Source organism: Dermatophagoides pteronyssinus, unplaced genomic scaffold (assembly GCF_027571235.1).
Source record: "Dermatophagoides pteronyssinus isolate colony J.1.1.1.1 unplaced genomic scaffold, Derpt_VIB-CSIC_2022.12 sq0001, whole genome shotgun sequence".
Lineage (NCBI taxonomy): Eukaryota > Metazoa > Arthropoda > Arachnida > Sarcoptiformes > Pyroglyphidae > Dermatophagoides > Dermatophagoides pteronyssinus.
In genome coordinates this window covers 3,576,903-3,592,294 of record NW_027461525.1, presented here as the reverse complement: position 1 = coordinate 3,592,294, position 15,392 = coordinate 3,576,903, and the positions used below count along the sequence as shown (strand labels likewise).

The following is a 15,392-nucleotide window of genomic DNA, read 5'->3' as shown; positions in this document are numbered from 1 at the left end:
ATTTTCATCGGAAAAAAATCGAATGACAGGTGCAATATTAAATTAAATCACCACTCATTGGAATACATTATCATTGAATTGATTGATAAGCAAATTATTGAATTTAGTGAATGAAAAAATAAATGAAACGAATTTTTCACATAAAATCATATGAAGAGAGGAAGAACTAAAACAAAAAAAAACTAGAAACCTTATGGGACATAAAAAAACAATCAGGATAATTAACCTGGATTATATAACCTGCGAATTGTTTACGATAAGGATATAAGAGAATTGAATCGAGAGAAAAAAAAGGTAGGTCACCTGTTCTTCATTTTTATTTATCCTTTACTGTATTCTATATATTTCTTGTCAGAAACAAAACAAAACAAAAATTCAACCCAAAACAAAAATGAATAATGACCAAGAATGATTTGATGAAATAAAATTTCAAGTATATACCATACTATTTGAGAATATCGACCACAAGAATATAATGAACAAAAAAAAATCTTTTTTAAATTACGCATGGCACAATTTTGATGTTTCAAATGAAAAGGTAAATAGAATTATTCGATTTGCGCATGCGGATTCTCTTTTTTGTTCATTCGAATAATGGCAAAGGATTCGAAATTGTTCATTATTTATGACGAAGACTAAAGCGGCCGGTTACTGCCATCTTAATTTCTAATGCCACCACCACCACCAACAACAACAATAACAACAAGGATCACTATTTGACGATTATGTCGACGTTGTTATTTACCACCGTCATTATGATCAAATCATTCTGCTAAACAAGATCGATCGACCGACCAACATTATATTGTCGTCGTCGTCGTGATGAGATGACAAAATAAAAAATTGTATCAACAGTGAATGAATCGAATTAGTTAAAGATAAACATTTTGGCAGTTTGTCGTCTGATCATCATTATCATTATCGTCAATGCTTGTATCTTGATCGAATTATTTATTTTGATACATTTAGCCGATATTTCCGTTTTGAAGTGAAATTTTCATTGAATTTTTTTTTGGCTATTTAAAATTTAAAATTTTTTCTTTTTCAATTAACGTTCAATAACTATCACCATAACAATTATCATATCATCCGTAAATTGGTAAGTATATGGTTTTTTAAATTTTTTTTTTTTTGCTAAATTCTATTATGCAGCGTTTATATTAACAATGTTGTCAATAAAAAAAACGAATATGATTTTCAAATTTGAATATTTACGTCGAATATTTTAATCGAGTTCATTGTTCAGGATTGACAATATGTGTGGGTTATGTAATAAATTTCTGTAAAACAATTCAGGTTTTTGTGTATTGCGTTGTCTATAATGAAAAAAAAGGAAAGAAAGAGTTAAAAATAGTTTCCTCTCTTTTGTGTTTATCGCATCGAGTTCAGTTACCTAACATGGTTACAATGATGTGGTGAATAAAAACATTGACTCTATTTTTTCGAAGAAAGCTATTGTGATGATGATCATCTGTATATCATGAATAATGACGGATAGGAAAAATAAATTTTGATTCTACTTTATGATGAAGAGAGATAAAAAAACATTGGTCGCTTGGTAAGTTTTTTTTTTGGTTCAGTTTAGCACTAGACACAGTTGATTGACTACTTTTTCTCTTTCGTAAATTATCATCAAGTTGGATGACTTGGTTTTTTCTGTTGATGTTAGAAAACAATTGTTTCATATTAGCATGTTAGGAAAATTTTTTCATCATCTTCATCATCAGTGAATTTTATGGAATCGGACAGAAAAAAGGTTAGTGACAAAGTTTTATTTAAACGGCGTCATAAACAGAAAAAACCACCAATTATCCTTTAAATATTTTTGAGAATTGTTGATTCCGAAAATAACCATGGATAATGAACAAAATAATCGTCAATTCATTTTATTGATCGTTCGACAAGTTTTTTCTTGTTGTGGTTTTATTCTCAATTTTCCACAACGTTCCATAATCATTATCATTACTCGATTTCCTTTTCACTAATCTGGTTAGAAGAAATATGAGAGTTTAAAGAGAAAATGATTTTTTTCCGTTTTGTGAGTAATCTTGGTAATTTCATTTATTTATTTAATGCAAAAAAAAACATAACTATAGTGACAATTTTTATTTGACAATCACCATAATGGTAATGATGATGTCGGGCGTAGTTATTCTTCTAGTTTTATTTTATTTTTTATATTTTTTTTTTTTTTTTGACCAAATGGACCAGTTCGGTGAAACTGACTTCCATAATAATCATAATTATAATACAGTTTTTTTCTGCTTGGTTGTATCAAATCTTTCCTATTTTTATCTTTTCTTTTCGTTGATGACGAAAATGTAATGAGAATTTTGCAACTTGTTCCAGCTTTTCGTTTAAATTTTTAAATTTTAACTTTTTTCTTGTTGTTGTTGTTGTTGTTGTTTAGTTTTGTTAAAATCAAATAATGATGATAAGCGTTTGCAAGTTTTTTCATGAATCGTTTTTACACTAGAATGACGATAAGAATTAATCTTCTTTTTTTTCATGAAAAAAATTAGCATAGATTCTTTTTTATTCTACCGTGAATTGTAACCAGATGTTTGAAATCGTTTTGTTTCCTACTATTCTCTTTCAAGTAAATCGTTTTCATTGTCAAATTGATGATTGAATCGGATTCCAATATAAATTAATTTGTCAAATCATTCCGATTTTGAATCTCGATTCACATTATCAATACGTTTTTTTTCAGATGAAATTTTTGTTGTTGTTGCTGTGTTTGTTATTATTCTTCCTGTTCCCTTTTTTTACAACTTGCGAATGTTTCAACTTCACGAAATTGTAACTCTTGAATAAAAGATTTTTTCTTTTCACATTTCTATACTATTTTAGCATATATTCACATTTGAGGAACAAAGATATATTGTTTAAATAAAAAAAAACCTTTTGCGTTTTTTTTTCATTTTCACTTCCAATTTATTCATCTCTCTATTCATTCATTATTTTATTTTTTTTAATTTTATTCATAAAATGAATTCAAATTTAAATAATGATAATTATGATGATCATTACGGACATTGCATCAATCGAATAATCAAAAGAATAAGAGAAAAAAATGAATAAACTCGAAAAAAACTATGAAATTCATAGGATTCATTTAAAGTTTTTTTTCTTCTTTTTTTATCCTAAAAATTAGACAGAATTTCTTTTTATTGAAACATTCATTGAAACAAATTCAAGTAAAATTTGCATCGATTTTTTTTTGTTATCAAATGCAAACAAGGATCAAGAGACAAAGCAGATAGAAATGTCTGGGTAATGAAGTCGGATCTGAATTTTTTCCAAAGCAAAGCTCATCAAACAAAGCTAAATACCTAATTAAATTCATACAAATGTGAATTTGTGTGAAATGAAAAAGAGAAAAAACTCATCGCAAAAAAAAAACCATTCTTCACTCCATTTCATTTTTTTTCCTGTCATGATACATCATTCAAATTTAACCAGACTGAATTTCTTGTAACTTTTTTTTTGATATTTCAAATATGTTTTTTTTTTTTTTGATTTTGTACTTTTATTTTAATTTCAATCATTCATCACTGTAGAAGTAATTTTGCACATATTGAATCTCAAGAGTCTTATATTTTCTTCAATTGATTGAATTTCAATGACGATTCAATTAGATTTATTTTTTGCTTTATTCAATCGGACAAATCATAGTATGGTGATGGAAGGTGATGATTCTTTTTTTTTTCTCATTTCAGCTGTCATATAGTATTGTCAAAAACTTATGAAAGTTTTTTTTGTCGCTGATTTGATGAATATATTCTATTTACTTTTTAGGAATCCATTATCTTATTTTTTTTAAATTTCCCGTTGAATAATAGGAATTTGTTTTTTTTTCAGGAAAACTATTGAATGTCACCCATATAATATTGTATTTTTTTTCGTTAATGATTTCCATTAAACTATGATATTTGTTTTTAAAAATCATTTTGTTGTTGCTTTTGTTTTGATTTGTTTGTTACCTTGGTCACCGCAAACTAATAGTGATCAAAATATTCATATGATTGTCTAGTGAATTTATGTTACACCATGTTCGTGAATACTTTATTGATTGCTGTTTTTTTTTGTTTGTCGTCACTGCTGTACTGTCACTATTTTTTTTCTGACTGTATGAAAATTAGTTAAATACATTATTTAAATTTCCTTGACATTTTCTATACATTTTCGAATATACATTCAATCATACATATTCCTTTTATGACCATTTTTTCGAAGTATATTTCATTCACAGCTTGAATTGATAATAATACAAATGATAGGAGTTGTTATTGCAATGAAAATTCACATATACCTAGCTCCCAAAGAAAAACAATGATTTATTGCGGAAACTGAATTCGCTTCTTTTCTGTCTGATCTTTTATTTCTATTCAGGTCTTGTTTCATTTTCAAGAATCACATGCCATGTTTCCTGGCCATCAGATTTTTCTCTCGTTACCGGATAGCGCGAATGTATATTCGATATTACCAGACTTGACGCGTTTTTTCGGGTATTTCTTTGTTTCAATCACTTCTATTACTTTTTGTTGCCGTTCACTCGGATCATTTTCTGATCACTAAGGCAATTCTTCTTTCATATACTTTGATAGTTGATTAGTTTCTAAGGTGTATTCTTTTTGATTAACTCATGAAATCTTCTCTATGTAATTATTATTATCATTTTTTTTTTTTTGAAAAACAGCCCTAACAAGGTTATTGATTGATTAAAACTGAACAAGAAAGAAATGAAATGAATCAGATGAATAGATGAGAGAACTATTATTATTGTTTAAAATTGATTCCTTTTACCTTGACAAAAATAACTATATAATCAATTCTGTAGTTTTGTATGGAACAATAATCAGAAAAACAACTTAACCAGGCAACCGATCAATCGATAAACAAAATATAACAACGGAAAAATTCTTGTTATCTGGAACAACAACAACGAAAAAAGTCAAAAGCATTTAATCATTACAGGAAACGTGTATCTCAATATTTCATCTAAATTGTTCTTCTTATATTCTGGTTCGAAAGAATAGAAGCGAATAATTATAATGAGGATGGCATTTTAATTAATTGATTGTCATTCTCGGTCCTATGTTTTGATTTTTTTTTCAGTTGTTACTGTTGTCTTTATTCGAAATTTATTCTTTCTCGTTTAGTTTAGTTTTGAAATTCATTCTGGTTTTGCTTAACCTCTTTCTATGTGAAGGGAAAATTCTCTCTTTTTATCATTCAATATTTTAGACACTAGATATGAGCGCAAAAAGGGTTGTTTTTTCGAATATATGAGCATATTTAATGAATGAATGCGTTTTAGATTTCGCTACATTTAGTGATAAGGTGCTGTTCATAATCATTCATTTTAATTTGATCAAAGATAAAAAGGAAAATAAATTATATTTTGACCTTTAAAATGAATTAATCAATAATCAATTTAACAGTCTATTCAAAAAATAATTCATTTAAGTATATGTATATTGATGTATATGATGAGAAAAAATAACAAATTAACCTAAAAAGAAGAAAAAAATATCAATATTGAATATTTATCATAGAATCTAACGGCTAATGGCCATTGTCGATCATTTGACACAATACAGTTTTTGACATAAGGATTTGGAATGGTGACGATTCGAAAAAATTGCAAATCAAATTTATTCAATAATAATACTGTGATCACTAGATTTTGTCGTCACTAAGTCCGATTATATCGAAGTGATTGAATTTGAAAGATTGAAAATTTAATTATAAATTTTATAAGGAAACAATCCAAATCATTCTTAACTATATGTCTAAATAAATAGGAAAAAAAGATGTATTAAATTGTGAAAATTGGAAAAAATGTCCAGAAAAACAAGGTCGAAATTAGTATGTATAAAAATTTCACTAAATCACTTTGATAAGCCGATTTCTTTCTTTTTTATCCTTAACGCATTCAATCATTTTATTTTTTTTTTCATCATTCTTTGTTTGTTCATATCGATTTTATCAGAATCTAATAAAAGTAGTAAACAATATCAAAAAGAAAAAAGAGAACTATGGAAAAATTCTTGTTAATAGATCGCACAAATACACCAGAAAGAATAAGATTTCGATTTCATATTCCAAAAATAGACCGATCGATTGTGGCCAAAATTGTAATAACCAACTATTTAATTTTCTTTATTTGTTTATTATTTACATCCGATTTTGTAATCCCATAATAAAACCCATAATAGTGATTTTAATGCATCATTTTATTCCATTGCGTATATTTTTCATAATGCAGGTTTTATTGAAAAAAATGAATATTAATTTTAATGGAATCATTTATACATCCATTATTATCGATAATCAATTTCACACATTCTTTTTTTGTTTTCAATTATTGTTGTTAATAAATACAGATGATGACAATGATATTTTTGGATATAAAATTGAACCGATTTTTTTTTGTTGGCTCATCCTACACAATTTTATTTACCGATTGTAATGAATTGAATCGATTATATTCAAATATTAATTTGTGAAGAATGTTTATGTTTATAGCTATCAATTGGTCACTCTTTTTTCATATACGAGAATTCTCATTTTTATTTTTGTTTATAATAACGATAATAATGATCAATGATGATCGATGCTTTTTTCATTTCTATTTCATCATCATTATTTTAACGCATTTAATTATTGTTTGTTTGTATTTCTCTGCAAAAAAATGATTAATCTTGTTCAGCAAAATAATAACAATAACATCAACAAGCTGTCATTTCATCTTCAGTTCATTTTATAAACTATATTTTTTCTATTATTATTGAGAATTCATCTTTTATTAACATCGATTGAAAGAATTCTGGATCGAGGATGATCATTGATCATTTAAACATGAGGAATAAAATAGACTAGTATTGTAGATTTGTAAATTGCCTCAAGCTGAAGTTTTCCCTAGAAAAAAATGCTGAAGAATGTTTGAGTCGATTTTCAATATCGCTGACTCTCTTTTTCAATCGCTACATTTGATTTTCATTTTTCAATGTATGCAATAGATCAAATAAAAAATTCACTACTCATGATGATGTGATTGAACCTTTTTAAGCAACATGATCAATCGTAATAATTTTATTAAGTGCATATATTTAGATATGATTAGGATATACTATTGAAAAATATATCATCGACATCATATCATATCTCATATGATGATAATAAAATTATATCTTTATAGCAATGAACTTCAATTTGAATCAATTTTTAAATGAAATTTCTTTGTTTAAGACAAATAATATGCTATGTTCATTGCCATTTAATTTGTAAATATTTTTATGACTAAAATGATACGACATTTTCAAGCTTTCGGAACTTTTTTGTTTTTCAATTTATTTGCATTCAATTAATTAAGTTTAGGATTAGTATTTGTCGTTAATTAATTAGAGTATTTTCATCTAAATTCTTATTTCAAATCGTATTTAATTCTCTTTGTTTTCGAATAATTCATTACGTCTGTCATTATTTGGAATATTGCAAAGTTTCATACATTTTAAGTGAATTGTCGAGTAATTTCCATAATGGTTATCATCATATTTGATGAAAAACCAGGTCTGGCAAGATTTTTTTACGTTGATAATTTGCTAAATTTTTTTGTTCTACAAACGATAAGATTTTTTTTTGTTTTTTGTGTTACCATCTGCTGTGGGTATGTTCGCCTGAGTGTTGAACATTTAATATCACGAGGTATGAATGAAATAAAACAGTTTTTTTTTGTCTTTAAACTTTGTTCCCGTATGGTAACTTATTATTATATTTACAATATAATTTATCATCATTTAGAAAAAGCAGCAGGCGAAAAAAGCTGGAACGAAAGAAATTTGAAAATTTGTTCATTTTTTCCAGAAAATTATCGCTTCGTTGTGAAATAAATTTTTCGAAATTTTTCCTTTTTTTGCAAAACATGAATCTTAAATTTAATTTTTTCCCTTTCGTATTCTTATAGTATCGATACGTTGCTTATCAGATCCATGAGAACCGATTTGCCCTTTTTTCGTCTCCATTCGTTGATTCAGTGGGCTAAATTTGGTTGACGCCGTTTTCACACAATAATAGTTGATTAGATGAAATATATCCTAACAATAAATAAAGATAACAGCAGATTTATTTCGTGTAGAATTTTTTCCTCTTGTCCTTTTTTCACTGTCTTGAAAAAAATTATTTATTAATAATGAATGACGTGAACGAACGAATATAAAGCTTACAATCTGAATTTCTTATATAATTTTTTTTTGTTTAGATGTTTCAGTATTCAATGTTTGTAAGCATGTGGGAATTTCACATTCATTGAGCCCAGATTCTTTAAAAAATATAGAACCTAAGTGAGTAGTTTGTATCAAATATAGTTTGCCTGCTGTTTTTATACATTATTAAATTATTTTTATCGAAAAAAAATCAAGCTTTACAGGATGAGCAAATTAATCGATACAAAAATGCTTTTGTTTTTGGTGGTAACAAAAAAAAAAAAAAAAAATTACGAACAAGTTATTGCTTCAATAATCATTGAAAGATTTAATTATTAATATTTTTGTGTTTCAATGACGGTCAAGACAAATTTGATTTTTTCCCCTTTGATTATTGCAAGATACCATTATTATATTTGTGAAAAAGAGAGATGAATAAATTCTCTCTTTCACAATATGAAAATAATCTAGAAATCTTTGATTCCTTCTGTGATTCCTTTTGTCAGCAGTTTTTTGCTTTCATTTTAGTTATTGTTGATTTTCAATTTTTTGTTCAAAATTTTTTTAATCTATAAACAATGAATATATCATATGGTACGGCTCAATGATTCGAATTATTTTTTTCTTCTTTACTCGATATTCGATTTTTTTTGAAATTTTCACCATTTTCATTGTGACAATAAAACTGAATTCAATGTTTTAGAATAAAATATCAAAAATAAGATTTATCGATGTGCATGAGTATGTAAAATTTGGACTGATAAAAACCTTTTTTAAATTCTTTCAACATTTTCATTTGAAATTTATAATCATGTAGAAAATTTGAAAAATATTAACTCGTTTCTTTCTTTCTTTTTTAAATTTTTCCTTTGGGAAACATCACCATTATCATCGCCATTGCCGTTGTTGGTGTTCATTTTTTTAATTTGGGATTTTTCGTTCATCAACCTATATTATAGAAAAACAAAACGATTCCCAAATTGAATAGATTTTTTGATGATAAACAAATCATAATGTTATCGTTAAATTGTTTTTCATCATCACCATCATCGGATTCATCCGATCAATCAAATGGTGCAAGCGGTCATCATCATCATCATCATCATCAACACCAGCATTCCAACAACCGTTTCTCAGTATTACAAAGTTTTTGCGGTTCAATTCCATCACAATTAACAGTTCTATTTGTTGGTTGTTTCCGTTGTTGTTGTTGTTTACGTGTCTGTTCAAATAAACGTGATAAAAACAGGAAACGTCGATTTTCATTCAACCGTGATCGTCGTCTTAGTTTTCCTACTGATCTACAGCAGCAACAAATACAACATCATAGCCCTCATGCATCGAAGTTTGTCAACAATGTTGCCGCAGAAAAATCAGCCAATGTTCAATTGTCACCAAACATTACCGGTCAAGAAATAGCTAATTTTGCCACAGTGCCTACTAACAACCAAAATGGTGTTGATGAAAATGCCTTTATTGATGAAGCAATCAACAATGATGGCCATGATAAAAAAAGCCGTCATAATTTTGATTTTCGGATATTGAATCGTTTATTTTTTATTGAATTTTTCCGCCGAAGACAAAAAAATCATGACAACGATAATAATAGAATAGCTAATGTAAATGTAATTTATCATAACAATGACGATGAAACAACCCCTTATTATCCAGTCAATCACGACCAACAATATTCAGTTCATCAGTCACTAACATTACCATCATCATCCAAACAACCATTGATATTGCAACAATTATCGATATCATCGCTTGCTAATAATTCATGTAAAGCTGCTAATTCTTTCAACTGTGATGTGATTCTCCCTGCAACGACAATGAATCCTGAGCTTTTTGAATCAAAAAATTCAGATGATAAACCTAATGAAGCTGATGATAATGAAATTGATGATGATGGTGATGAAGACGATGATGATGATGGTGATGAGGATATTGTTATATCCAACCAACGGGTAGTGCCTTCACATTCTGGTCATAATCAATTTATACAACATCAATCATCATCATCATCATCACCATCAAAATCTTTATTAATCACTTCGTTGTTTAAATCATCAAAAAAATCTGTGGTACCTAGTGTTGGTTCAAATTCAAACAGTCAACGTGATAAACAAATACGAATGGACATATCGACAAAACGTTTGATGCGAGAAATTGGCGACCTAATGCGTCGCCGTCAAAATCAACAATTGACGGCCAATTTCACAACAGAATTAGTTAATGATTCTTTATATGAATGGTATATAAAAATCTATGAGTTTGATAAAGAATCTCAGGTAAGTTGTTTATTTCTTTAATATTCCAAAGAATTGTTTGTTCTAATTATAATGATATTTTTGAATGTCACTCATATTTTAATGTTTATTTTATTACACACAGTGGAAAAAGTTTGATTCATTCACCACATTCGGTTCTGTTTAGTGTTTATCATCATAAGCATTAATAAATGAATGGTTGAAAAAAAATCATTCTTCAATAATAATGATCTTTATCATGCAACTCGATACTTTTATAGTTACCAGAAGAAAACTATAATAAAATTCTCAGGAGTATCGTTTTTATATTTCATCATTATCATTATTATTTGACTTTTTTCAACATTTCCGATATAGCTTGATGAATTTCATAGTTCTTGTTTCTCTGTCTTTTTTGTTGTTATGGTATAGAAATTCCCCTATGAAAAAAAGTAATCGATATGAAAGAATATAAAAGAAATAAATACATGAATAAATAAATGGAATGACCAAATTGTCATATTAATATGACCACGATCATTAAGGCAAAAATCATCATCATTATCGTTGGTTTTTTTCTTTTTTTTTCTCTCTCTGAGTAAACAATGATAATAATGATTCAAGATAGTTTGACAAAAATTATCTTTATCTAATTTTATTCTTTAGAGAATTGACAATATTTTTATAAGGGTCGATTTTTGGCCGCGTGCTTTTGTGTGTGTGTTTTATGAACAGATAAATTGTGATAACTACTACATCAATTCATCATTATTATCTTGAAATGAATTTTCATCATAAGTTCATGAATGGAATATATGAATGAATTCTTTAGAATTTTCATCATTTTTTCAATTCATCATTTCATGGCCAAATTGATCTTTATGCTGTTGTCCATCTGTTCATTCATGTGAAACAATGAAACCTGATATAATATTAATAGATTCTAAATGTGAATAAATTTCTGATGAACATTATCAGAATTTTTTTCAGCTCTCGAAAATTTTGATCTAATCAAAAAAATGATAGTGAATTTTGATTGTGGAACATATGCTATTTTTACATTGGAAGACAATTGTTATTTTTAAAAAAGAAATGAATATTTTTAGTTCATTTATTATCGTTGTACATAGCTGATTAATTTTATAATGGTTTCAGGCAGAATCTGTCATATTCACTTTCATTTTCTATTCATAAGTTAGTTTAGCCAGTAACATCTACTAGATTACAGAATAAATAGACTAATGTGGATTTCCATTCTATTTTAATGTTTTATTTTTTTTCTCTTTCTTTTAAATTTACATCATAATATAACCCTAAGAGAAGAAAATGTCATTTTGACTTTTGTGGATATTCATTCATAGATTCATAGAATTATTTGTTCATAGATATTATTTTTTATCATATGTAAATTGTCAACTTTACAAATGTTACAAACCAAAAAAGAATAAAAGTTTTTGCCAATTTCACTCATCGGTCATTCGGTTTTTTTCCGTTTTCGCTCGATTTGTCACCCAAACACACTTTTATTATATCAGAATATTCAGTTTTATTTATTTGCTGTAACCAAATCACGTATTTTCTTGATTGTATTCTCAATGACTATTATAATAATGATGATGAAAATGGCCAAAAGTTTGATGCTATAATAGCTTCTGTTCGTATCTTATTTGTTTTTTAGTGAATCAAAGATTTCATAAATTATATGCAAATCATGCTCTTATCATGTTCTTTGCTTTTGTTTATAAAGTTATTTTTTTTACAAATATCATATTTACATATAGAATTCAGGGCGTTCTCGTTTCAAAAGCTGTCGCCAATGGCCATCATTATTTGTGACAATGACGAATGAACGTACATGCACAGAAATTTTTCTCGTTCATCATCTTTAATATATTCTCTTTATTTTTGTTTTTATCATTTTTCTTTCCCAGTATTGTATGTGTTTCTCTGGAATAATTTTTATTTTCTTTACTGAATATTCTAGATCTATTCGGACATGCAACAATATCAAATTCAATTCGTACAATTGCATGTTATATTTCCTGATTCATATCCATTTGAACCACCATTTATACGTGTCGTTACGCCATACATTGAACGAGGTAAGTTATTCTAATCGACAATATGATTAATTTTATTCGATTTTAAAAATTGAATTTTGATATACTGAATATATTGAAGGTTTCGTTATGGAAGGAGGTGCCATATGTAAGTGTCAATATATTACTGATTTTCATATTGGAATTTGATTAATGTTAATGATGTGATTCGAAAAATAGGTCTAGAATTGTTGACGAAAACTGGCTGGACTAGTGCCTATACAATGGAATCGGTAATCATACAACTTATGGCATCATTTGTCAAAGGACAAGCAACAATCAAAGCAACAAAAGATGTTAATAAATGTTTCACAAAAAAATCAGCCATTAATTCCTTTCGGTAAGTCAATCAGTCTGCGATTTAATTGTTACCTGAAAAAATAATTCAATCGTATCGTTACAATATGACATTTAATTTAATTCCACTTATTTTTTTTCTTCTTCACAGGCATATCGTACGCATTCATGATAAACACGGATGGGTGGACACTCCTCTTTACGAAGGATAACGAACCATATTGAATTTATTTTTATTCCAATGTTATTGTATCAAATTGAATACCCATCTAAAGGAAAAGATAATTTTAATCAAATTAACTTTGTTACGAATCCAATATTCGATCTTCAAATATATTCAGCTGAATATTCATCATCATCATCATCAACACAATGACATAAAATGAACGATTTTTAATATAATAAATTGATATGTAAAATCAATTCAATATTTTTCATCAAACAAACAGAAAAACTTCTGAATTAATTAAAAATTGAAATTTGATGTAAACAGAATGTTATGATGGATATAGTATCCATATATTGTTATCAATATATCTTGTATAACTGTCGATCACAATAACCAAATATTCATGTAAATTGTATAATGGTTCTGTTTATTTAAGCAAAAAAAATTATATCCCATTCATTGAAATTCAATCAAATTGAAAGCATAATAAAAAAAAGGAAATAACGAAAGACATTGTCCATTGGAAAAATACAACTTTTTCTTTGTTTTGTTTTTGTTATTTCGTCATGTTTTATCAAGTTTATTGGTTATTAACAATTTGAATTCGTAGAATTTGATTTGTTTTTGTTGTGAATAAATGAAAAGTTTTTTTTATTGCTTGAACTTCATTCTCTTAGTATATTTGTATTTTTAGTTTATTTTTTTAAGGGCCTTAACTAGTGTTCAAGTTTAGATATAATGAAATTCTTCAAAAACTTTTTTTCTCAGTAATTTTTTTGACTCAATTATGAAAATTGAAATAGCATCTTGATATATAGGGAATATGTTAGTGAAAAAAAAGGTGAAGACAGCCTTTGTGTTTAAAAAATAAAAATTAAATTTTTATTCAAAACAACTTCTACAATCAATTTGTATTCTTTTTATCGGCGATAGTTATCGGATGAAATTAATTGCAAACACAAATGTACGGAATTAGTTTATTCACTTTATGGTTATGGGTGTTATAATGAAGTTGAAATGTTCAACAATAACAACAACAACAACAATAATGATAACAAAAAATAAAAATTGAAAAATCAGCAAAATTTACCTTTCGACTTTAAATGAATGTGGCAAAAATGAAAAGTTTTCTTGCTGATTCAAAAAAATGAGAAGAAAGAAAAAATAATTCAGTCTTTTCCACGAACGATAACACAAATCAACAAATATAGACAGACAACAAATAATCTTGTTTGTTTCCCTTGAGAGTGTGATGTGTACAATCAAATGTATGTTTTCAATTGGAATCAAGAGAATCAAGAGTGTTCGACTTTCATTTTGGTTGTTATTTGGTTGAACAATTATTTCATAATAAACAATGAAAAAAAATCCGACTGAAAACAATTATCTACGAAAATCCAAATAAATTTGTTAATTAGTATCTACATAGTCGATCAACTAATTCACATACAAATCGACTAATTGAATAGCAATGATTTGATTGGTAATAGATAAAAAAGCCAAACTGCCAAAATTTTATAGTGTAATGGTACACAATATGAACAAATCATTTTAAATCTAAATAGTTGTACAATAATGGAAATATAGTGTTTTTGTGATGATAAAAAAATAGATAACTGTAAAATAATTTAATGTTTGGAAAAAGATATGACACACCCACACACATTTATTTTGAAAAAAATAAAAGAAAAAGAAGATTAAACTCAATAGAACAAACATAAAAAAAAAAATATTATTTCTGCTATTACTATTGGCAATATATAAGACGTCATTGATAAATTGGTCGGTTGATCATAAGAATTTGTGACAACCCAATAGAATGATTGAATTTATAATGAAAACATGATATGAGTGACTGAAGGGAAAAGCAATGTATTTTCAAGCTTATCTTAAAAATAGTCCCTAATTCAACAAAAACAACCGTTGATGTTACAGTACGTAAAAAAATTGTGTTATTAAGAATGAATGTATCTGATTTTTTTTTGTTGATATTTGATTGTTTTGACAAGCTATAAAGCCCCGAAGGAGCCTAACCCGAATGTTATGCACGTAAGTGTGTATATGAATCTGAAAAAAATGAAATCAGAAAAAAAGTTCGCTTCACTGCTTTGAATTAATTTTATAGTGAAGAAAATTTCCAATTATTCATATACCACCGCAGTTCAGCTAACCAAAACCTGATTATCAGATTATGATAATGACAAGAAAAAACCTTTGAGGTTTTTCACTGAACTAGAATCATCTCACCATCTGAATTATTTCAATTTCTACTTTTTTTCATATTGATTTATATTGATTTTTCAGGTAACGGAAAAATACGCAGTAATTTTCTACTATGAGGCATGATACATCGAAATTCTTCCGAAAA

At 27.1% G+C, this 15,392-nt stretch overlaps 1 protein-coding gene across 1 annotated transcript; it reads left to right on the top strand.

Moving 5' to 3' along the window:
• The first annotated feature begins 623 nt into the window (after positions 1 to 623).
• On the top strand, positions 624 to 13,687 carry LOC113793276 (uncharacterized). The gene is made up of 6 exons (XM_075822412.1): positions 624 to 1,099; positions 9,170 to 10,501; positions 12,444 to 12,561; positions 12,641 to 12,667; positions 12,739 to 12,898; positions 13,007 to 13,687. The coding sequence occupies exons 2-6, from the start codon at positions 9,224 to 9,226 to the stop codon at positions 13,065 to 13,067; spliced, it is 1,644 nt and encodes a 547-aa protein (XP_075678527.1). The 5' UTR covers positions 624 to 1,099; positions 9,170 to 9,223; the 3' UTR covers positions 13,068 to 13,687.
• The last annotated feature ends 1,705 nt before the right edge of the window (positions 13,688 to 15,392 follow it).